At 41.1% G+C, this 25,901-nt stretch overlaps 1 protein-coding gene across 2 annotated transcripts in view; it reads left to right on the top strand.

Annotated features, from left to right (window-relative positions):
• The window catches only part of dusp8a (dual specificity phosphatase 8a), a 61,349-nt gene that overhangs the window by 3,526 nt on the left and 31,922 nt on the right, over nucleotides 1-25,901 (top strand). For both annotated transcript variants that reach the window (XM_084733459.1, XM_084733460.1), the window contains exons 2-3: nucleotides 5,709-6,124; nucleotides 21,074-21,212. In XM_084733459.1, coding sequence (XP_084589585.1) covers nucleotides 5,888-6,124; nucleotides 21,074-21,212 — 376 coding nt within the window. In that variant the 5' untranslated portion in view covers nucleotides 5,709-5,887. The remainder of the gene's footprint in view (nucleotides 1-5,708; nucleotides 6,125-21,073; nucleotides 21,213-25,901) is intronic.

Below are 25,901 nucleotides of genomic sequence, written 5' to 3'. Positions count from 1 at the left end.
CTGTTTATCATGCAATCATTGGTCTCATGCTTTTACAAATGCAGAACTGACAATTCCAGTATTTTGGAGGCCCTGTAGATAAATTTAGATATTCAAATTCCCCAACTAAATGAAAAAGTCCTTCAAAATGGACCAGTTGATCTGGTTCTTCTGCCCTCAGCTAGTAGTTAAGGTGTAACTGCATTGCTTCTTTAAGGAAGTGCAAAGTTTAAAGCCTCATTCATAATGTTGACATTTAAATTCTTAAATCGGTGTTTCAATGCTGCGCACCATTTTTTTGCATGTTTATTCATTCTGTTTAAACCCAGTATTCCTGCATGGATGCAGATAAATATTAAGCTACTCTCATATTATTAGTATTATACTGTTTATCAAATTAAATTCCAGTGGTGTCTGCAGAGGATTGTTTTTGACTCATGTGATCAAAACATTTTCAGTAACTCCAGAGTAGACCTGCAATGATAAATCAGGTAATTGATTATTTGCCAACATTTAAGTTGCCATCTATACTGATAATTGATTATTCATTTTGAGTCATTTGTTTAAAAAAATGTCAAAGTTCTCTGATTTCAGCTTCTTAAATGTGATTATTTTCTGGATCCTTTAGTCCTCTAAACTGAATATCTTTGGCTTGTGGACAAAACAAGACTTGAAAACTTCACCTTGGACTTTGGGAAACAGTGATCAACATTTTTCACCATTTCCTGACATTTTATGTACCAAACATCTAATCAATTTATCGAGAAAATGATTGACAGATTAATTGATAATGAAAATAATCATTAGTTGCAGCTATACTCCAGAGCACTGTAAATTCCACAGGCCAAAATGTAATAAGGAAAATATTATTTTAATCATTTCCAAAATTCACAACATATTTTTATCCAGTGAAAAATTCTGCTTTAATCCATATTTACTGGTGTAATACATACATAAAAAATCAGATTAAGATTATTTTGACAGCTATTGCAATTGGTATATGATGATTATGTTAATGAAACTGACAAGTTGATTTAATAAAAAAGTAGCTAATTTAATCTGATGAATCACTTAATTAAAGGATTTTCTTCAAAGATTTTCCTTTTTTAAGTTTCATTTGAAAACCTCAATAGAAACCTGAAATATAAAAAAAATATTTTGTACAGCCTTACAAACTTGTCTGCCTACATCTTTTGTTCATGTTTGCATGTAGACTATGTTTTTGAGAACCAGTCAGGATCTTGATTTTCTACCAGCTCCAGTCAGTCAGATGTAGAAAAATGTGATGCTAAATTTGAGTAAAATGGGCCAGACCAAATCTCAGAAATAATTTTTAATCAACTACTAGTGGACTACTTCATTGTAAAATCTCATAAATTCATGGGAGCACGGAGACTTCAGTGTGGTCACACAGCTGAAGTTGTGAGAATCTGTTCTACAAGTGTATGTAGTGCTGTCAATTTTAGCTCTCTCCCCTCTGATCCAGCATCAGCACCAGTAGCATCCCATCACCATCACCCTCCCCGTGCCCCCTGCTCACCCCAACTGGGCTGTTTCTATGGCAACAACAGAATCTGCTCCAGGCCTGTACACACTGTCTCTGTCTCTTCATTCGCTTTCTCTCCTCCGAGCTTGTTTTCCTCTGTTCACCCTCACAGCAAGCTCCTGCTGGCTGATGCCTATTTTAGTTTGAGGAGCTTGTTTGTTTTTGCTCCTTATTGTTCCCGCCTGTGATGCAAGATGGAGGCAGAAAGATGCTTTTGCATAAGGGGTCAGATTTGGTTTGTTGTGCTGAGTAAGCATGCTGAGGTTTGTGCTCCTCATCTGCATCATTCATCATCTTATTTCTCTCCCTTATTCCATCTCAATATTCTGACATTTCCATTCCTTTTCTTCCTCCCATCACCTCCTCTCTTCATCCCCCTTCTTGTCCACACAAACAGGGTCCTCTGGAAGCAAAGTTGCCATAGGATGATTGTCTAGGAGCGTACAAAAGGTGCAGTCTCTCCCTCTCACTCCTGCCACACATGTAAACCTGCACACCCCTCCCTTCCCCGTCCCCGATCACTGCACAAGAGCAAGAAAGCGAGTGATAGAGGAGGAAGGAGGGATTCAGAGAGAAAAAGTGTGAGAGAGGCTGGCTGGGCGGGTGGGACGAGGAGCAGTCGCCATTAGACATATGCGGCGTCAGATGTTGTGCTCAGCAGCAGCAGGGAATCAGAAAAACAGAGAGAAAGATTCACACCCCTGGCTGGAAGCTGTGTTGTTGGCCACTCGGCTCCACGCCATATAAGGTAGGGTATAACAGGTGATGGGGCAGGTCGTAATGTGGCGGGGAGCTGTTTGTGGCATTGCAGCTATATGCTTTCTGCAGAACGGTTGCTGGGGTGCACATGATGGGAAAAGTGGGGGAATGTCACTGTGTCAGTGTGCTCATGTGCTGCGTTGCTGCAGGTCAGAAAATTATGCTTTTCTGTTAGGGATTTAATGCCGAAATTCTCATTTAGTCATCACTGTGGCACACAGATTAGATTTATTTGACTGTTGCTTTCTTAAGATAATTGTAAGCTGCATTATTTTAGTGCATCTTCTTCACCATTGATTGATTTGACCATCTTTTATGTGTCTGTTCTGGCTTGTTTGTGTCTGTACATGCCTTTACTGTACAGTAGCCACTTTCTGATACAGCAGCTGTTTGGCTGTGTTTACAGTGCAGGCAGTTGCTACTGTCTATCCAGATTTTCTTCCATGTTACTGTGCTGCTGCGCTTGCATCAGGCAGGTTGCCAGGCAGCACCAGCATGTGTGTACATCTATGTTCAGGCTTGGCCCGCAGTGTATAGGAGGGAGACATGTGATTATCTACTGCACATCCATGTTGTAGGTTTGATGCAGTTGTCTGCAAGTTTGTTAATGAGAATATTAGCTTCTCCCTTAATGTTTCCCTCTCTTTAAAGCAGTCTCTTGGTCTCCATCTCCTCCATCTTCACAGCTGTCCCCTCCCTTACCTTGAGCTGGCTGAGTTGCTAGGCTGGAGAGATCCTCAGTGAAAAACATGCTTTGTTACCTCCACCCTCCTCTCTCTCCTCTGTCCCCTCCCTCCTTGGCGATGGTGTCAGGAAAGAGGTGAAAAGTAGCAGAGCAAAGCTGCCTGGACGTCTTCCCAAGACACTACTGATCAGAAGACCCAGTTCTCCAGATCTCCTCCTCTCTCTCAGTCTCTGTTTCCTCGCCCACCTTCTCACCACTGTTCTGGTGTGCAAAATGTTTTTCTTTTTCTGCTTCACACAGACAGTGCTCTTCGTCACTTAGACACCTACAGAAAGTAATATTTTTGCCATTTCCCATTGTCCTGTCCCTTTCTTATGCCTCTATGCCGCTGACAGCTGTGTCCAGGTATTATGTTCTCAAGTTGTCTGTCCGTCCATGCGTCACATTCTCATGAACGCAATGTCTTAAAAATGCTTTGAGAGAATTTCTTCAAACTTGGTACAAATGTGATACACACACATTACACACTTCAGCTCAGGGATGAACTCAGTAGGTGGTCAAAGGTCAAAATTCAAGGGCACTGTGATACTAAGTCTGTCCCCTTCTCATGAATGCAATGTCTCATGAAAGCACCTGGAGGGACTTTCATTAAGACCAGCACCAACGTCCACTTGGACTTGAGGACAAACTGATCAGATTTGGGGTGTCAAAGGTCAAGGTCACTGTGACCTCACAAAACACTTTTTTTTGCCCATAACACATATAGAATATTCAATATGCTAATTTTGAAAAAATTTACAAATGTTTAATAGGATAGAATGATGAGATGATGGCATTTTACACCCAAAATATCAAAGGTCAACTTCACTGTGACATTATAATGTTCAGCTCTCTATCAGTTCTCTGTACTCCTGTGTCCTGTGTGTTATTCAGTGGAATCATACACATAAATATTGTGATAAAAAATACTCTTAAAACCTTTATTAAATTCCTTAAAATCTTTACTATATATATTATGCAGACATGGATATAAACTAGAACTTGACCGGCTTGCAGAGGCATACAACTCGTTTCCTTTATGAAGCTGCCATTATGTTTTGCTGATATGAGTAATGTCATGGTATGGTAGGTTTGTGTACGTGTTTGTTTGTGTTTTTCTACTTTATCTACGTCCACTGTCTGTTTCTACACCTCTTTCGGTTGTACTCTCCCTTTTCAATTGAGGTTTAGCCCTCCATTTAGGCTTTAGGGTAAATGAGAGGAGGCCCATTCATTTTTCATGACACCATGTGCCTGTAGATGAATAAAACAACATGACTTCATTCACATTCTGACCTTCTCACTTGTCGCATGACACCTGGTTGATCAAGGATATGGTCCTCAACCTTTACACAGGTTTTCATTTATCCTGAACAAATGATACTGTGGTTTTTGTAATGTTTTTTTCTCACACAAACACACGTGCAGTCAGTGATCTTCTAAACCCCGATAAATGATTGCGTGTGTGTGTGAGTGTGTCTTAGCTTCAAATGTACAAGCACTGTCGTGAACGTAAGTTGGGCGGCGATCACAGTGATTAGTAGTGATAGATAGGAGGAGGCAGTTCATCAAGTTTATGGACGATTCTCTGTAACACACACACACACACTCACATTCACACGCTCATTCACACTCACACATACACAGGATGTCACACAGGCTGTTTGCCTGTGTCCAGACCTGCTCTCTGAATTCCCCTGGCTTAATTTATCTCACGCCCTCAGTTTCCTGTTTCATGAGCTACCGCACAAGAGACCCGCGATCAACATCAACCAACTTGCACACACATTCATTCAGACACGCACGCACACACGTTTTATTGTCGTGCATGTCTAACTTAAGTCTTTGGCTCTGTGCTTGGATTTGTGATACACTGTCAGATCTCAGGGCTGATAAATCCCAGCGGACGCTCCAGTTGGCTTTCAAGCCTTTAAATAACTTTTATATTCATGTTTAGCATTGTGGCTATTTTTAATACTCAAGGTGCTCAAAGTCTTCCAATAAAAGATGATAGAAATGTACAAAAATACAATGTGCACATACGAAATGAATCCATCATTGTGGCTTTGTAGCGATGATTTTATTTGTTGCACTTTGTGGCGTGAGTGGATTGAAGCTCAGGATTGGAGGTGATCGTGCCCTTGATGTGTGATCATCAGCTGTCTCGTCATCAGCATCTCAAAGCTGACAGTGGCAGTTTTGAATGTCATTGCTGGCCAATAATAGCATTGAAATAAACTATTGAATGCCATTAGGGCCAAAAGTAAAGATTATTTTCATTGTCAAGTGATCTGTCTATAGTTCTCTCAATTAATCAATTAGTTACTTGGTCTATAAACTGTCAGAAAATGGTGAAAAATGTTGCTAAGTGTTTCGCAAGTATAGGATGATGTCCTCAAATGTTTTGTTTTGTCTAAAATGCAGAGATACTCAGTTCACTGTCATAGAAGACTTAAAAAATGAAAATGATTCACATTTCAGGAGCTGTAATCAGAGAATTTTGAATTTTGCTTTTTCTTAAAAAAATAATTCAAAAATGATAGATGATTTAAATAGAGATTAATTTAATACTGGACAACTAATCTATTCACCAATTAATCATTGCCATTCCAAGTACGATGCTTTCTTACACCAGTGTGATTCTGCTGTAACTGTTATGTTTTCTTCTTTTAATATTTCTCTTCATCTCTTCTTTTTCAGGCAGCATGGATCTCTCAGCGCCTGCTCCGGTGGTAGCCCTTCTCCGCTGACCTCACCTCCTCCTCCTCCTCCTCCTCCCTGTCTCTTCCTCCACCTTTCCCTCTCTCATCTACCCCTCTTCCTTCACACTCCATCCCTTACTACCTCACGTCCGTGACCCACTCTGCCCCTCCTACATCATGGCAGGGGAAAAAGGGCCGACGAAGCGAAGCGCCATGGACATCAAGCGTCTGGCAAGCCTCATCCAGAGAGGGACAGGCCGCTTGCTGGTGATCGACAGCAGGACATTTTCTGAGTACAATGCATCGCACGTGCAAGGTGCAGTCAACGTCTGCTGCTCCAAGCTGGTGAAGAGACGACTGCAGCAGGACAAGGTGTCTGTCACTGAGCTGCTGCAACCCAATGGCAAGGTGAAGGTGAGTTAGAGCTCAGTCGACGTGACAGTTGATGCCTTGTTTTGGGTGGTAGGATGTGATGCCAGTGATTAGCGAGCATTTCCTCTAAGTGCTGGACTGGATTCAGCGTGTTTGTGTGGCAGGCTTAAACCTTGCTGATAAGGGCAAGACACTGGATCCCTACCAGTATGAATTCAATAATCCAGCACATAATCAAATCAGACTATACATATACAATGTGTTGATTAGTGAGGCTTAGAGATGCCAGTAGGTGGATTTTGTTACCTTTAGACAGAACCAGACTACCTGTCTGCCCATGTTTCCAGTCTTTCTGCTAAGCTAAGCTAATTGGCTGCTGATTATAGCCTCATATTGTGGCTTTTATATTCTCCTTTAATTATCTAAGAATGCAAAAATGTGCATTTCCTAAAATTAAGTTAAATTCAGTGGATTTTGTGGATTTCATGACTCAAGACAATTTACCTTTATTTAAAGGTAGAATATGCATGGTTTTGATTATTTTATGGTTGTTTTACAGCGGTTACGTTCTACGGCATAAATGAACATGCCACCACACCTCCACACAGCACTGAATTTTGTTTGAATGGATCCTAAGCGATCCTCAGTCTGCCTGTGTGTTTATCTTTTTTCTACAGCTCTCACAGACAGAGAGCAGAGGAGAGATGGGGACAGCAATGTAACCACTGGTTATTATGTTTTTGTAGAATCATGACCTCACAGTGTGCGCCCTGTTATTGGCTGGGTGATAGACAACCGCCTAGAAACATCCTAAACTCAGCAAAATATGAGAAATAAGCACATACAAGCACAAGGCAATGTCTGTGCAGACACAAATACCACCACACCACACACATCTAGTGGGTAATAAGTGATGACTGACAGATGCTAGACCAAAAACAAAACATAGATAAAAAATCTGATCCTGTGACTTTAGAAATGCATAGGACTTTGGGACTTACAAGATTTTTGTGTAGCATACAAAGAAAAAACAAACCACTCCTCTTGCAAATGAGGGTTTGAAATGGTGCATTTACAGTACAGTGCATTGGGGCAAGTCAGCATAATCTTGCTTATTTCAGCAGAAGCAGCAGAAGCAGAATGGGAATGATAAATACAAATACAGCAGGGACTTCTATGACAAAATATCCCATTTATCTCAAGACAAAGCCAGGAAATATGTTGGCCTCCAGCTTCATGTTCAAGGGTTAAAGTTACTACTGCAAAGCAATATTGTGTATGTGACATGTGTAATAGCGAGGAAGCACAGTATGTGCTCAATGTTATACAGAAATACAGTAGATGCAACAAGTTGTGATAGTAGGGGCAAATATTTCCCTTGACTGGAAGTCTCAGATTCATGTTCCCATGCAGACAGTGCTAAAGTGTCTTTGAGCAGGACACTGACTTCTTAACATCCCCGCACGTTTTTCAGAACATTCCCAACAGCCCAAGTACCGCTGCCGTGGGTTCTTGTTTGGCCTCCTCTGGGTGCTATATTTGGTGGGCAAGCGACGTACTGCAGGTTTGTTGCTTATCAGTGGCCCTGAAATCGGATCCTCGCGTTTTCCATGACTTCTCCTACGAATATGACAGCCTTTTTTCCATGGCCTGTCCACCCGTGGCACGCCGTCTCCTGTATTTTTAGTCGCTGTGTGAAACTGAAGGAACTCTGAGAGGGGAAACCTAAGCAGGGAATGGGGGGTGAAGTTTGTATGTTTTATGTTTTGTGCCCTCATGTAGTTTGTGTGTGCATAGTAGAACATTTTGACAGATTATCAAAGCTGTGGAGATGGCAGATGAAATTTTTCTTCCTTGCTGCACTCTTTTTATACAATAGATAATTATTTGACTTTAAACCATGGTACGCCCATCGCAGTAAAATGCTGATTCATAGAGGACAATGACACGGAACAGATGATTGAAATTTTTTTTGTAGGTGTGACACGTTGGCATTGAATGGCAGTCCATAAAATGCTGTTTTTGTTGTTGTTTTACTTCCTTGTTGCCAGGAGCAGGTTGCTGACCTGCAATTCATCTCTGCTTATGAATGTGGTTTATTACATGCTCTCTTTTTATGCCCCATAGGAACTGTATTAGTTCTGAAGTTCTGGGGAATAAACTGACTCTATATTTCCATTTGGTGCACAGCTAGAGAACTTAAATCACCTAAAACACACCCTGCCCACCAAATGGCAAATAATTATACATTATTGCTTTAGATGATTGCTTTGCCGCTCCCGTTGGATTACAGTTAACACTTGTAGGTGACTGACACTTTCCTTACGGTCAGATGGTAAAATGGTGGAGAACTGTGGATTATTGTTACTTTCTCAAGTCGCATGACCTTCGGTTCAGCTAATAGCATCTGTATAATTGGTACATTGGCGGAGAGTCCCCTTGCGCCTGCTGTTTCTCACCGACTCTCTGTTATACCAATTAGTTCTAATTCATCTTTATTGCAGGGGCTTCTGGCAGTGAAACCCACATGCCTTTCTTCTCACTCAAAATTTACCACTATTAACGGGATGAGGATCTTATATAACAGCTCTTGTAATAGTGCATTCAGCCAGCCTGAGTTACATGTACCTGGATACAAAAGAAGCTTCTGAGCCTGGAGGCCACATGGGAGATCCTGCATCTCATGACTCATCCCAACCAAAAGATCCAGTTTTCCTCAGATAATGGTTTTATTTTGGGTTGTGTGATAATGCATGACCTAGTCTTGCGATCTAGAAAGGAACAAAACAGGGTCCAGTATGGGCATATCACAGATATATCAGTATGGGTGGATATGCTTAGTGATGGGCACCAATATTAGGTCTGTACAATATGGCAAAAAAATGATGATTTTTGCATCATAATTTTCTTTTCATTGACAAAAACAATCATGATGTGATATTTGTTTGGGTCTGTACCAAACAAACATGTTTTCTTACATCTGTAGTAGCCTTACAGTGTTTTGAGAAACATTTTTTCTTTCTCAAAAAATTGCAGGGTTCTGTGATTTGGATATTGCACTTGGCCATGTTCATATCAGTTAGGGCTGCACAATTAATCGAAATATTATTAAAAATGTAAAACTATTTTCACAGAACATATAATCCAGAAAGAAATGCTTGGGGTGAATAAGGCCTAGATTTTTATCACAATTGGAAACATTTCTGAGGACATGAGGAGCTCTCTGGCACGTATAAATGTTGAAAATCTCTGTGTCTTGTTTCACAACCTGCACCTAATTGCAATTGTCTGATACTGAACAGTACTGATATTTATTTAGCTATTTATTTATTTTTTATTCTTTCTTTATTTTCTGTGTTAATTTCTACAATTGGTCAACAATATATTAAATTATTTAGCATGTTAAAGGAGAAATCTGTAATACATTTACTGCAATAAATCATAAATCTAATTTGATATGTAAATTTGAAATACTTGCTTCTCTGACAGCAACGTGACAACTGCAGTGTCGTCTTTGAAATTTCTATTCCAGGCTGGAATATTTCTTTTTTTTGCCTATTCCAGGTTAATTTGAGTTCAAATTAATGCAGAATATTTGTTTAACGAGTTAGTGTTGGAAGCAATCATTAATAATCTTTTCGAAGGAGTAGATGTTTATATCAGTTGAATTGAACAATATGTTAATGGAGTTTGGCAAGCAGTGAGGCAATGCGGTCACTGAGCTCAAACTTCAGTGTGTGTATTTTCAGAGCAACAGGCTTTTGTTTTCAGAATAATAGGTTTATCTAAACATTGACAGACAATTGACAGCTGATAAGCATATAGTTTCCAATATTTCATCTGTCCTGCACTGCAGATCTTGAAGGCACTGGCTTCAACCATAGATTGTATATTAAATAGGATTTTAACCTGATTAATATACCAAGACTTTGACTATACAGGCTGTGAAAACAGCCATATGAGTTGCTTTACATAGTGACATTGGTGCAAAGTCAGTGCACAATCCACATAGAAAAGGCCTATTTTTATTCAAGTTGAAAATACTGGTAATCTGTGATTCTCTACAATTTATTTTCCTTCTCAAAAAGCCCATATTGGTCAAGCTCTGGGACAAAATAAAAGCTGTAGAGAAAGCTGGTGGAGCTGCAGGACTGTGAAGTGTGAGAGGTATTGGATCCAGTCAGACTTTGAGTTTCATTACTTGAGTCAGTGCAGCGAGCCTGAGTGTGTCTCTATGCTGGCTCTATTGGGTCCATCTCTGTGTGGGGCCCTGTGGTTGGCTGATCTCACACTGTGGCACCCCGTAGCGCCATGCTTCCTCCTGAATTCTCTCACTTTCAATCTCATGACGGCTCTTGTCTGTCCGTCTGTCTGTCTCCCACAACCATAGCCTGCAGCTGCCTTCATTATTTATTCCTTTTCCTCTTCCTCTCCCTATATCTGGTGCTGCCCCATGGCTGGTTTGTTATTATCCATCCCCCACCCCCAGTAAAGAGGATAAGGCTTGCGATTAATGCTAGGCTGGATAAAGCTGGAACTAGCCGTGTGAGAGAGGAGGGCCTGACGGACCCAGACTCTTTTGTTATTGGCTAAGCATGACATCATCCCTTTTGAGCGGCCACTGGCAGGCCGCGGGTTGGGCACGTGCAGACTGGCTGTGTGGTGTTAAAGCCGGCTCCCAGCTAACCCTTCACACACACTCACGCGCAGACACACACACACACACACACACACACACACCATCCTCTCCACTACCCCCCACATGGCTCTGAGCATCGCCAGGAGCTGCCTCAGCCAGCCAAGACAGCAAAGGACACCATTGTGGCTCTTTGTTGGGGAAGTGAATGCAGGAAGCGGGAGAGCAGCACTGAGGGTATTCATGGATGGGCTGCTGCCTCCGCCTCCTCCCCGGCCGCCTCCCGCCTCACATCCCATTGAGCGCTAATAGCCTGCATCCCCCAAGGCACCGCACTCACCCTCTTTCATAGAAGCTCCCAACGCTTCAGTTAACTGAGCTGAATGAACATCCACGGCCAGCGCAGCAGCAATCAAAATGGTGTCCTCTTTCTTCTCCCTTTCACATCCCATCCCCTTCATAACCTCTTTATTTATGCTCTCTGTTCATGTAGGTCAGAGCGAGGCTGGATACAGTAGGTTAGGTGGTGGCATGGACCTCTGCTGGGAGAGGGGACAGCACAGGCTTAGTTGGGAATGGGGCTTCCTCGTGCCTTTTCTGACAGGCTGGAGGGCAGGCGGCTGGTGTCTTGGCTTAAGCCTGGCTAATCCCCGCTGCTGTGGCGGGGACAGCCGGCCAGGCAGGCCTGACAGATGGACCAGAGGTTTTCACTACCAGCAGTCAGCCCGGGGAAGCACCCTTCTTCCTTGTATGCAGGCATGGAGCTCTGATGAATGGGACCCAGAGTAGTAGCGAGGATACAGCAGCCTAGTCATAGAGACAGACGTTACTCTCACAAGCTGTCAGTGGAACTTAAATATTTATAACCACAAGTATGTTTTAAGTCTTTGAACTCTTAGTCTTGTAGTGTTTGTGGGAGAGGACACACACAGAACATTCAATTTCCCTGTGATTTGGCATTTTTGATGTAAACTCAAAAATCTGCAAGATTGGCATACTGACCTAAATGAGTGGATCAGGTATCAGCAGATGTGACCAATCCACATTAAAAACTCTTTCTTCTTAGTGTCCTTGTAAAATTTTGTGTTTCCACTAACAAAATCTGATTATAATGAGTTCCATTCTGTATACAGATGTTGAACATAGATAAAAGAGAGGGAGAGTGTGTGTGCGTGAGTCTGAGTGTGAGTGTGTTGGATCAGGAATTAGCCCCATACTAGAATCAGTACTTGGTAGAAAAAGTTAGATCAGTGCATCCCCTTTTCCTAGTTGGGGACTGATATTTCTGGCCACTGACTAAAACATGCTACTGATGTAGGGGCATGTTGAGCAGTTAATCAGTGATCAATAATCAATAAGCCACTTGACAGAAGACTAATACAGCAATTTCTGAAAAACAAATAATCATTCTAGTAATTGATCACAGAAGAAAAATGCCAAAGATTTTGTGTGATGATTTGCTTCTTCGTTCTGTTTTGTCATTTGATTTGTGATATTAGAAGTTAGATAATTTTTACATTATTATTCTTGTCTTCATCGAAAACATATTAGTGTGATTTTTGCAGGGATTCGTATCAAACAAAGATGCTTTCTTGAGTCTGCAGAATATGATGTGTAAGCCAGGACAGCTTCGCAGCACAACTGTATGGTATTTTGACTCACATTTTTCACCTTTAATTAATATTGGGCTTCCTGCAAGTTGGAAATTGCAAGAGGCTGAATTAAGGTTTTGATCCAAATTTAGATGAATTATTCAGCCCTTTTGTAAAGTGAATACTTTTGATTTCTGTGCAGCTGGTAGGAATAAACAAATAATTTGAGAGCATCTGCGCTAGGTTAGGGCTTGGTATCAGTGCTCAAAACTTTTAAAGTATCAGCAGAAATAACCCAGTACCAAGTGGTGTCAGACCTTCTCAAACAATACCTGTATTCCATCAACAATAGTCCATACCGTCTGTGGTGTGATGAAGTTAAGCATGATGTATTTGACAGAGTTTGCAGTTCAGCATGCCACGATTCAAAGGATTAAAAGTAGTTTTGTTATATGCAGAAATAAACAAGTTATCAATGCAGTAAAATCCTTATTTCACTTTATCGCTCTACTTGGTGACATCAGTTATTCTATATACAGATGTACAATATAGTAAACAGCTTAACAAGTTTGATAAATAAAGTAGGAAGAAAGGATAATAACAAGATGACTGAGATAGACATGGTGATAAACATTTGTGCTAAAAGTAGTATAAAGGTCTGTGCAGCATAAAAATATGTAAAAGTCTGCGCAAGAAGATAATTGAGGTACCAAAAACACTTAAAAGTATGGCTATACTACTCACCTGTCACATCTGATAAAAATAAATGCATATAATGCAGAAGGAATATTTGAGAAATGCTTCCATTCACGATAGATATCGAATGAAGTTGGAAAAAAGTATCAAATAAAGAACTCTATTGATACGGTGTCATAATATTTTAAACAATACCCAGTTTTAACACCGGCTGAGGGAAATTGTGATGGGAATTGCAAACAGATAAATAGCCTAGCCTTTGTAAATAGCACTTACATAGTTAATTATTTGCACTGTTGTTTAAAGTCCTACACCTATAATTACACTTTAATATGTCTTCAAGTGTTGTACACCAACATATTAGTGATGATAATGAACAGTGGCCCAGTTGTTGTTGTTTGGATTAATGGACACACAGCAATAAAGAGAGCCAGGCGATGGGTCTGTGATCTTGTCTGTGATCTTAATTGGCAGGATTGGCTGAATGCCCCGCTGCCGGGCACAGGGGGAGACTGCATGTGACCAGCTAATGCATTTATGCAATGAAGATCTCCATCAATTCCAGTTATGTTGCACCATATGTTGTAGTTGTGCTGGCTGTAATGATACAAGATGGGAAATACATGGTTCTGTGTTGAGGATTCCTGAGATTGTGTAATCATAAACAAAGACAACACGACACTGGTAATAACATCTTTGGAAAACACCGAGCCTTTTTCATAATTCACATTGTTCTGGACACAGAAGTTTACAGTAACTTCAGTGTTTCAAAATGAAGGGCAACACATGAGTGTTTTATGTGTCATCTACCCCGCCAGTAGCAGCAGAACTGAGAACTTCAGTTGATGACTCATTGCGTGGATTGTTTCCCAGATTACCCAGAGGGCAAACTCTGGGAATTTTTTGTATGTTTCATTCACATTTTTCCTTGTGCCAAGTTCAAACAAAGATGCTGTAGCTGGCGGTGGTTTTTCTGCAGAGCCGGATATGTCATGTGTTTGCTTTGATGAGGTCATAGCATGAATCATTGTTTGCTTTAAAGATCCTACTGTTTGACATAGACACACACTCACAGGCTGGATATAGTTTCAGACATAACCTACCACACTGTAGAAGTAAGGTTTATGTAAAAATGTATTTTTAATTCATGGATGTAGATGAAAGATGGAGGGAATGATTCATAGATGATTTGCGGATATGAAATGTGGCTTTCATTATATACAAAGTCAGGAGGATGACGTGGTATAACCGGATCTACAGCATGCATGCACTCATGGACAACAATTCTCTGTGTGTGTGTGTGTGTGTGTGTGTGTGTGTGTGTGTGTGTGTGTGTGTGTGTGTGTGTGTGTGTGTGTGTGTATCGGAGACACACAAGCAGAGATAGACTTGCATCTGAATGTGTGATCTACAATATGTGGACCTGATATGTGCGTTCATGTGTGTGTGTTAATGGTCCTCTGACATTCAGAGGTGTGAGGGTGTGACCACATCAGGTGACTACCACTCTGAAATGATCAGTGGTGACCTCATGCTGCACATGCACAGAGGCATCAGGGACTTTCACCACCCTGCCACATCTTCACATCCTCATCTGTAACACTCAAACGCACACAGACGCCTGGTTAATACTGTAATTTCTAGGACTTTCCACTAATGACCACAGCTGCAACGTTGAATCAGTTATTATTACTATTCAGATACTTGCCAACTATTCTGATAATCAAAAAAAAATCACGGGTGGCACGGTGGTTAGCACTGCCGCCTCACAGCAAGAAGGTCCTGAGTTCAATCCCCCAGCTCCCCGGCTGGGGCAGGCCCTTTCTGTGTGGAGTTTGCATGTTCTCCCCGTGTCTGTGTGGGTTCTCTCCGGGTTCTCCGGCTTCCTCCCACAGTCCAAAGACATGCATGCTAGGTTAATTGGTGACTCTAAATTGCCCGTAGGTGTGAATGTGAGTGTGAGTGGTTGTCTGTCTATGTGTCAGCCCTGCGATGAACTGGCGACTTGTCCAGGGTTTACCCCGCCTCTCGCCCAATGTCAGCTGGGATAGGCTCCAGCAGCCCCGCGACCCTTACGGACTAAGCGGTTACAGAAAATGAATGAATGAATGAAAAAAAAATCACAATTTTGTGATTTCAGCTTATTGAATTTAACTATTTTATGGGAAACTATTTTTGCTTCTCTTTGACAGTAAATGGAAAATCTTTGGCTTGTGGACAAAAAAAGACATTTGAATACATTATCTTGGTTTTCAGGAAGCACTGATCCACATTTTTCAACATTCAACATTTTATTGACCAAACAACTAATCAATTAATTGAGAAAATTATTGACAGAGTACTCAACATTCAAAGTAATCCCTATTAATTACATTAATTCTCTAACCTTTAAACTTCCACCTAAACTCTCAAAATAATGCTAATTCTGCAGGTCTGCATTTCTAAGTCTGAAATCTAGTCATATGAATTTTAGGCCTTAAAATGTCTTAAAGGACAAATATGTAATATTATTTGCAATACTAAATCATAAAATAAAAAATATGTCAGTGGAGATTAAGGAATGATGCTGAATTGAAATGCCAGCTCCTCTGACAACAACACCAGCATGTTCTCCTTTGAAACTGGAACATCTGTTTTAGTTTCCCCATTTCAGATTTATTAGAATTAAAATAAATGCCGCACGTTTACCAAATGAGTTAGTGTCTGTTTATGAGTTGTAACAAATGATTAATTATTAATCTTTTAGAAGAGGTAGATGTGTATAACGGTTCAACCTATTTTACATACAGTCTATGACTCTGATTTGCTATTTTGACTGCAGTACTCTGGTACTTAAATACCATTTTTAGGGGTTTTAAGAAGCAAATGAATTATGCAATAAACATTATTACATTAATTTGTATTGATCTCGCTGTAACAACTACAAAATGAAACTAATATTGACCCAATAACCACAAATGCAAACTGGGCTTGTACTTTTTTCCCCAATGTAAATGAGAAATAGGTCTTAAATTGCATTCATAATGGCCTTAAAAAGTCTTAAGTGTAATTAAAAAAAAACCTGTAGAAACCCAAGCACAAATCTGAACCTGTTACCTGAACCCTAAACTTTCTATTTAGTCCTCATAAGAATAGAAGTACAGTACAGGGGCTCTGTGACACACACCTCACACCTACACACATGGAAATGGCAGCTGTCAGTGCCAGTCAATGACATCACCTTGCCCCGGGGTGGTATCTTTACCGTGGCGGGTGGTATATGTTGCACCCCTGTGTGGCGAAGGCTTAAAGTGACAGATCAACTGCTGAGAGAGGTCACTGCCTGTTGCAGCAGCTCCTCTTATTAGTATGTAATGTACTGTATGTTGAGTCAGGTGTTGTATGTTTTGGGCGTGCCAAAACATTAAGCTTGTTTAAATCAAGACAGTAAAAATGTGACTACAAATCAAGTAGAAATACATCAATGAAGCAATGATATGTCCAGTATTTTCTGCAGCTGCTGAATCAATGTAAGGGCACAAGGTCTGACTATGACATCAAAATACACAGTTTGTTTTATTCTCCTGTATCTCCTTCTATATTCACAGTCTGGGTCAAAAACGCTGTTAGTTGAAGCGAGTTCGTAATGTACTCGACTTGTTTTCTGTGGAACATCCCGGAGAGGACGCACTGAGAGGACCCAGACCACGCTTCAGGAATGTGGGGCCATTTTTAGACTGTTTGTGCTGATGTTGTGTCACAGGCCAGTTCACACACAAACACACTCATACTGTCCTGCTCAGCACTGACCTTGTCACTGGTCAGTAGCTCTGCTGAGGTCAGGGGAAACCATGTTTCACTTTCTTACACAAGCACTTACGGTACACGCTACGGCTGTGTCCACAATTTTCCACAGATATTTTTTCGTGGCCAAGCTGCCCATCATCTATGTTTCATGGTGTGTGTGTGTGTGTGTGTGTGCGTGCGTGCGTGTGTGTGTGTGTGTGTGTGTGTGTGTGTGTGTGTGTGTGTGTGTGTGTGTGTGTGTGTGTGTGTGTGTGTGTGTGTGTGTTGTACAGACTGTCCCTACAGAGGAGTAATGACAGTAAGGCCGAGCGTTGACTCTCAGCCTTGTGTCAGACTTGTTTCCCTCCTACTCCTTGTATCTGTTATAATAGGGGTCAGTAAAAGACACGCAGAGACTTCTGTCTCCAGTCCAATACCTTCACTTTTTTCCTTCACACTCATGTTTTCTTTTATTTCTCAGTTCACATAATTAAAGTGACAGTTCTGATTATTTGATGTGGTGTTGTATAAGGGACTACATACCTCCAGTTAGGAGAAGCAGAGAGGAGTACCAGCATGAAAGCTAAGCACTGAACTGCTGCCAGCCTTCAGATTCTTTAGAGAAAGCTTGGTTGCAGCAGGATTATAGCATTTGGTCTGCCAGTGCCACCTTCTGTCCCTCTCTGCTGCACCCTCCTTTTCTCTCTTATCCCTCTTTTTTTTATCTGATTGTCTGATCCCTTTCTTGGACTTCCTGTCTCTCTTCTTTCCTTTTTCCATCTGTTTCTCCCACTTTTCACGTCTCTTTCCATGGCCCCTCCCTTTTCCTTCTGGCTGCCAGTGGCATCCCTTGTTTACCTGCAGTGTGCGTGCGTCAGAGCGCCTGGCCCAGTACAGTAGTAGTAGTGATGCTGTAGCACTGCAGAGGGATGAGGGATCTGTAGTACTGCTGCAGTCTGACAGCCAGCCATACGCTCCCTTGGGTCGTTGACCTCTAACACTGCAGCAAACTCCATGCATATCACATATGGAGCTGGAAGTGTAGCTTTAGCTTTAAGCTAAATCTAATGTATATCTCATATCATACATGATATCAAGATATGGGATGAGTAGAGATGTAATTTCATCCTCTTAGAATACTGAATGAATCTTCCACTTTTACTACTTTCTGAAAAATACAGCTGAAAACAGTATTTTATCTGTCAACTCTGTCCTTTTCAGCTACATTTTGTAACATGACATCAACAAGAAACTAATGAGATGAGATAGTGGGCCTGTCTTCATTCTGAGGAAAAATACTTATTAGTATAGAACAGATAAAGTTTTATTTTTAGTTTCAGTTATGAAATTGTGAAGCGGAGATAAGTGACTCATTGCTTGTCCGACCAACAGTGAGTAACAGGCTGATAAATCATTCTATTTATACTGCAGCACTCATTTTATGTCTCCCTGGAAATGAAACTTTTTTCATTGTGCAGCTGACAAACAAGATCATTTAGTATGTTTTTGTACAGTGTCTGTATGTGTGTGTATTAATGCATGTACTGTATGTATAGTGAAAGGCCTGTAATCCTCAAGTGTTGAGGTCAGGCTCCCAAATTAGATCTGATCCCATTAGGATTATTAGCCAAAATTATCCAGGGTTAGTAAAGATGGAGGCTGTGGGGGATTTAAAACAAAGAAAGAGAGGCATGAAGATGAATCTGGTACAGACAGATAAAGACACAAGCTGTGTAATTGAAATTTGTAGCACTGCATTAATGTCTTTGCATGCTTACAGCTACAGTGTTGTTTTATGACTGAAAGCATATGAGGTACTTACCAGTACTTGTTACCTCCATAGTTTGGAGGAGGAGCATGAGTCCAGGTGAAGGAAACTTAGCAATGTAAGTTTTAAGTGGATGCTAGAATGTTTTCACCTCTTTATCTTGCCATCAGACAGCCTTTTCCAGGGAAAGCTGTTGTTATCTAATTCAAATATCCCAAACCAACCAAACTCCATAGGCAAAATCAGTAGTTTTTCCTTGCAGAGCGCAGGAGTTGCTGGTCTGCTGCTGCCTTGATCTGTTAGTTTGTTTGGTGAATCCCAACTAACCGTCTGAAACAGTGAAGTCATACAATAACACAAAGTCACACGATAACACAAACAAAGTAACAGACTGCGGCAGCAGTAGAACAGAAACTCCTGTGTTCTGCAAGGTAAAATTACTGATTACGCCAAAGCAGTCTGGTTGAACAAGAAAGAGTGATATTTGGTGGTTTCCCATCAGAAAAGGCTGACAGGAAAGTAAAGCTGTGAAAATATTCTAAATATAGCGTACACTACACTGATATTGATTGATTGATTGATTGATTTTTTTTTTTTACACAGACTATTGATAAGTGCCTCACACAACCAGACTTAAAATGATCCAAATTACCACCTTAAAGACCAGAAAGCAGGTCACTCATGATCAGTGCTACAGATTGGGGTTTCTGTCTCAGCTTTTCATGCTTTTGTGTGTGTACTGGTGCTGGACGCAGGCAGGCAAAGCTAAGTTTTACTGGACCAGAGTTACTTGTAACCAGACTTCAGAGACCGACCTTGTCCTGTCTAAAAATCACCTGCGTGGCTGTCTGCCCAGGCACTCTGCTACAGCTGCTCTGGAAGTAGAAACACACTTCATGCACACTCTGTAGCTGTGTGTGCCATGAGTTCTCATCACTAGTGTGCCTTTCAGCGTACAGAGGGTGAAGAAGAGACTGGCGGCAGGCTGAGGGAAAGTGCAGTTTTGCCTGGAAGCAAGTGGCTATTCAAAGGCATATTTTATACGTGGATGGTACACAGTCTGTTAATATAAACAAAGAGATGCTGTGTCTTGTCCTGCCTCCATCTTCTGTTTGTCCTCCACCACCTGCCCCTTTTCTCACTCCTCATTTTTCTCTTCGCCCTTCTTCATTTTCCTCTTGTATCTTTCTCCAGCTCGTCTCCATCTTTCACTGCCCCGCTACACCACTACCCCCACCCTCTCCATCCCTCCCTTCCACTCGCCTTTGCTTCCTCCTCCCTCTCTCCTCTCCTGTCCAGTGGCGGTTCAATGATGCAGTGATTCATAGCTGCAGTAGGCGCTGCCTGATGGTCATGTGACCAAAGCCTGCCTGACAACATGGGGAACAACACATCCTGGGCTGTGGTGTGTGTTTTTGCGAGGCACATGCTCACACTCACACACACGTACACAAAGGCGTCACAGCAGCGCATGCTCCCATCCTCTCATCTTTCTCACAATCTGATATAAACCGCATCACACAGATGCATTGATGGATGTCCACACCCTTCATGTATCCAGCCTTTATGATTTTACTGAGCTCACCCCTCAACAGTATCCACACAGTAAATATTACAGTCACAGTTGCAGAGTGCAACGCTCAGGCTTCATGCATTATTCATAATCCTTTGCTTTATCCTCATAACTAACTCTAGAATCACCTGTAGTTCATCCTGCTTACTGTTGCAGTCTCTGGCACATCAGTGGAGCCTGTGTTTATTGTCATAACTCCCAGTGGTGTGTCTCTGAGTTCACTGTGTTGTCCTTACTGCTGCTTCCTGGTGTAAATTAGGGCAGCAGAGTGGTCAAGTGCTTGGAGAAACTGTCCCAGGGTCACTCAGTTGCAGGTTTGAACTCTGCAGGAGGTTGTGTGCATTTAATGTCTTGTAGCAATTAACAACTTTGCTTAGCCAAGTGCACATCCCCATTTGGGAGAAGAAGGGAGGAGCGCCAGCATAGAAGCTAAGCAATGTACTGCTGTGGACAGGGTCAGCAGGAAAGGTATTTTAGTTACCTAAAAAACTATCAGTGTAAGTGTAAGCCATATTTAGAGTATTTTCACATCTTCGCTTTGCCATCAGACTGCCTTTTCTGACGGGAAACTGCCATTATACAAGACAAATATTGCTCTTTCTCACAGGAGTTGCTTGTCTGCTGCTGCCTGGATCACTTAGTTTGTGTTTTTGTGTGACTTTGGTGAACCTGAACAAACCCTCTAAAACACATAAGTCGCACTATATCACAAATAAATAGTATAAATAATAATCTGAACTATAAGGATCAGTTGGTCTGATAAAATATGTTTGATGTTTAGTACTGTACTGTGTGTTTGTATGTTCAGAAATGCTATGAATTCTCAGTGACAAATGACCAAAATGCAAATGAGATTCTAATAATTCCACTCATATTATGTAAGTCTTTGTGAGCGTGACATACTTTCCACTGAACATCACCTCTTCTCTCTTCCTTGTTGCTTGTTTGTCCCTTTGTGCAGGTGGAGCTGGGCAGGAAGCAGGAAGTGGTGGTTTATGACCAGAGCTCCAAAGAGGCAGGGCATCTGTCCAAAGACGGCTTCATGCACATTCTCATGGGAAAGTTGGAGGGCACCTTCCACAAAGTCTCCCTGCTCACCGGTATGTGAGTGTGATGATGGAGGGGTTTCTTTTTCTTTGTCTTTGTCTCTGCTTTTCTTTCTTTCTTGCTTCCTTGATTTTTTGTTTTTTTCTTTCTTTTTTGTGTGTTATGTATATTGTTTCCCTATTTATCACCCACTTCCTATTTGGCCCAGGCAATTCATCCAAAAGTGTGGGTCAGCCTCACACAAATTACAACAGTGACAAAAAAGGTTTTGAAAATTGCATTAATATGATACAACCAAAAATGCTTTTTAATAGACATTTTGTGAGGGTAAAAAAGGATGAACCTCACACAAATTAAAACAGAAAATCTGGTAAATGTTTTTTACTCATAAAAGTGTCTACCTATAAGATGTCTTAAGAGATCCGCGCGGTGGTTCAAAGGTGTTTCTTAATCATGACTCAGTACCACTCTTTTGCTTCCTAAAATAATGATTTAAATCAGCTTCACTGTATTATTATATTTGAGTGCAAGGCAGCATAAATTGGGACTAATCCATTTACATGTTGGCGCTGATTCACATAATTTTAAAACAGAATTATGTAAATATCACCTGAAATATTAAAACCAGTCAACACTCTATATATATTTAGGCAAAGATAGTGTTAAAAATCAATATAAATAAATACCTCTGCATTTTCTTTTTAAAGGATAAAGGGGTAAGTTATTCCAATTTGTTATGGATCTATAAATTAGAGTTTTTTCAGTGAATTAGTCCTTGAGCTGGGTACCACAATATAACCATTACCAACAAATCTGGTGTTGTGGTTATGTGTGTTCTTGCAGTACACTAATAGAAATGCTGGCATGGGAGTATTTTTCAATATTTTCCCTTACTTAGGTTTCTTAATACTTTTGATATGTTATAAATGACATAATTAAAAGACAGGGACAGCTGAAAAAGTTTATGCTGCAGTTTGTATTAGGTCATGTTGTATAATGCCTGTTCTAATTGTACAGCGGCCAGGTGTCCCTCACCTCATCCTTCCTGCCTGACAGGTTGTCATTCCATGCTTTGGTCAGCAGATGTCACTGATGAGCACAACAAGTGTTCATCTCCTCAGTCTTCTTGCACTAGTTGTTCCTCATTTCATACCTGGCAGTGAGACCTTTAGAGGTATGTGTGGAGATGGAGAGGAGAGAGAATAAAAATATGCTTCCTGGCTATAAAGCCTCTCTGATGACTCTTTGATGTTTAAGCTTCCCAGGAGTCATTCTCTCACCCAGCATCACTGAAATAAAGCTGAAGCTTAACTTCAATCCTCTGGCCTTATTTACCACAGTTATTATCCTGTCATAGTGTCCACTAAGCACACTAAGACTTATAATTGAGCCCCAGCAAGACTGTTAATAGCCTCATTGAGTTAATAACATTGATGCCGGTGGCTGCAGCTTTTTAAAGGACGACACATTACACACCCGTCCACCAGCCGAGGCTTATGAATGCGTCCCAAATGTGTCAGCTAGCGCAGAAAGGAAAGCGTAATCTGCCTCAGTCAGGATTGGAAATTAGACGGCAGAGGCATGCTGTTCGAGCAAATCTCCGCTCTCCTCTCCTCTTCGCATCCCCGTTTTCCCATTCTTCTTCTCCTCCTCCTCTCAGTTCTCTCCCTCCACTGGGAGATTAGTGCTTTTTCATGAGTCATTCATAGTTGCAGAGGATTGCCTCAAAGCACCCGGGCTTCACAATTAGTCACAGTCACAGAGATGTACCGAGCACATGGGCACACCCGTATATACTGTACACACACGTTCCATATCACACACACACACACTCACACTTGCTGATTGTCTGTGAAAGCCAGGATTTTCCTCCTCAGCTTTTTTGATCACACATCATACTCCGTCTTAATGAAAGACCCCTTGTCAGCAATCCCTCCCTCTTCCTCTTTATCACTCTTCTCAGCTCACTCTCGCCACAGAATCTTCCATATCTGTCCCCGCTTTTCTGCTGTTTCCACGACAACAGTGGCAGAGAATATTCCCCAGAAGGACTCAGCCAATGGCGTTGGCTGTTGTTTGGGTGGTTGTATTATTGGGGTCAGTGGAGCTAGCAGCCTGCGTCTGTGCATACTTGATGTTTATGTGCGTATGCGTGTGTGTGGGTGGGCAGACGGGGGGCTGTTGCGTGTACATGTATGCATGCTTGCGTGCATGCATGCATCTGTGCCTGCACGCATTTGTGCAGGATCACATGTGGATGAGTGCTGCAGGATCTGTGTGTGTGTCGAAGGACACTGTGGAGGTTTCATGAGAGATATGATGCGAGAGATAAGAGGAGGAAATGGTTGCCAGGGAATTTTTAAGGCTTTTGATGAAGGCATCTTAAATCATTTTAATTAACGAGACATGATGCTGATTAGGAATTTATTGGGAAAACTATTTTAATCACGAGTTTCAGTTCTTTCTACAGTCTTTGTTCTACAATCATCAAAACAAAGGAGCATGTGTGGTCCTTTGGTCTAAAATGGCATGTGTCTTAGTTTTTAGGGTACAGAGAATTTGTGAGCTCAGCTTTAGAGCCTACACTTGTACAGAATGTGTTTGTGGCCTTGTTAAATTTTTCTTTTGTTCTTGGGGACCAGAAAAAGGGAGCCCACTATACTTGGAGGTGTTTTTGAGAATTAAGATTTGTTTATAGGGTTGCACCAGCAACACCAGCCAGCTGACAGCAGTGAGGCAAGTACTGTGCATGGTCAGAGGTCAAGGGTCACACCAGCCACCTCGAGCATACAAGGATCATTGTTTTTATCATCTTACTACCAAGACGATTTATCAGTCTGCAGAATTGTTTGACTACAATAAATTAATCATTTAAGTTATTTATGAATCGAAAATATCAAACAAACTGCCAGCTTACAATTTGCTGCTTTTCTCTCTTTTCTTTCATTGTAAACTGAATATACTTTGGTTTTAGACTATTGATAGGACAAAACTAATCATTTTTTAAGATGTCACCATGGGCTCTAAATAATATTTTATTTTTTCCTTCTGCCTTTTTCTCCGTCTTTCCCTTCATTCTAGGGTTACCATATAAATAATATCTCTATATTTTTACACTGTTCCATGATATATAATATGTATCTTGATATATACATAACAGTATATGAAGTACCTAAAATGTGCTCACCTGTAAACATCTACAGCAGTGCAATGCAAGATGCACCTTAATACAGCTGTAATTTATTCCAAAACATCATACACAATGATTAAAAACATTTTACTGCACAGTATCTACTTTAAGTATTCTCTTAAATAATTTAGGTAATTTGAATGATTAGTTTTATTAAGGTTTAAATTCAGAACTTGTAGTGGAATTGGACAAAATCAAATATTTTTTACCAGCTGCATTGATATCAATATTTAGCAATATTGCAGCAATATCGTAGAGATGACTATTGCTGCTTTCACTAAATATTAACACAGATTTTCGGTAAATAATCACCAGTAATGTAGGTATAATGACTAAATGGGTAAAGACAAATAATAGAACAGTGTGGCAAGTTCAAACAATTACATCACTTTACTGTAAAGCAGCCTTTAAAACCAGTAAAAGACAAGTCTCATATCATGATATCGATATAATTTCAATATTCTGCCTAGTCCTACCTCATTCCTGGCTTTCCCTGGCTTTACTACCTGTCTCACATTCCTAAAGATTCAAGGTGCTTTAAAATTGCAAACAGTAATCCTCCTCTCTCGATTTCTGCCTTTCCTCCTCCCATCATCCACTTCTTCATCTTCCTTCTGTGCCCTCCCTCTCCCCCTACCTCCCTCTTCTCCACCTCTCCCCCTGCCCCTCCACTGAACCTCTGATTTACGATGCTCATAATTCCTCCTGCGATGACTTCATATCTGACTGACGGCTTATTTTTGGCCTCACGTTATGCAGACCACACACCACTATACACACCGTAACATCGCTGCAAATCAAGTGAGGGGTAATACGAGGGTAAGAAGGGTTAGCAGGAGGGAGGGTCAGATAGAGAGTTAAAAAGAAAAGAATCCATAAATGGGATGGACAGGGCGAATAAAATAATAATTACTGAGCTTGCTGTCTGAGGCAAAGAGGATTTTCTGCCTTAACTGTTAAATGCAGAAGCTTGCCAACGGGAGATTAGGGCACCGTCTTGCAGAAACACACTTTACTAAAATGGGTTTATGTTTTTTTAGATTTTATCTCAAATTAGTGATGACTTAAACGTTCCATGAATGCTGTGGATTGATTGCAGGAAACATCTGGCTGCTTGAATGACATGTTACACAACCTTAGCGCATATACTGGGGATGTATTGATCCAGAAACAGTTGGTAACTCATCTTAGGTTTCTGTCCATTCACTAAATAATCAATAACTTAGGCTGAGAGAGGAAACCACTTCCATGTCGTGGAGCATGACGTGTCCCAGTGGAGGCATTGTTTTTGTGAATGAGATGAGTAAACCGGGTAGCAAGTGACTCTCACCCTGTGTTTAGGTTGAAATATATATTCACACAGGATGCAGGGTTGGTGGCAATTGGAAAATGGTTATGTTGGCGTGGGTTATGCGCATGCTTGGTGCATGCGTGATTACTTCATCGACTGTGTGAAAGTGTTTGTGAGAAACATGTCTCTCTGAGGACAAGCCGTATTTTTACCACAGCAATGATCTCACCCATTTGGAGCTCAGGCTGATGTGTCTTGCCT

This window comes from Lutjanus erythropterus, chromosome 13, assembly GCF_056507025.1.
Source record: "Lutjanus erythropterus isolate fLutEry1 chromosome 13, fLutEry1.hap2, whole genome shotgun sequence".
NCBI lineage: Eukaryota > Metazoa > Chordata > Actinopteri > Lutjaniformes > Lutjanidae > Lutjanus > Lutjanus erythropterus.
This window is presented reverse-complemented; position numbering and strand designations above follow the sequence as displayed.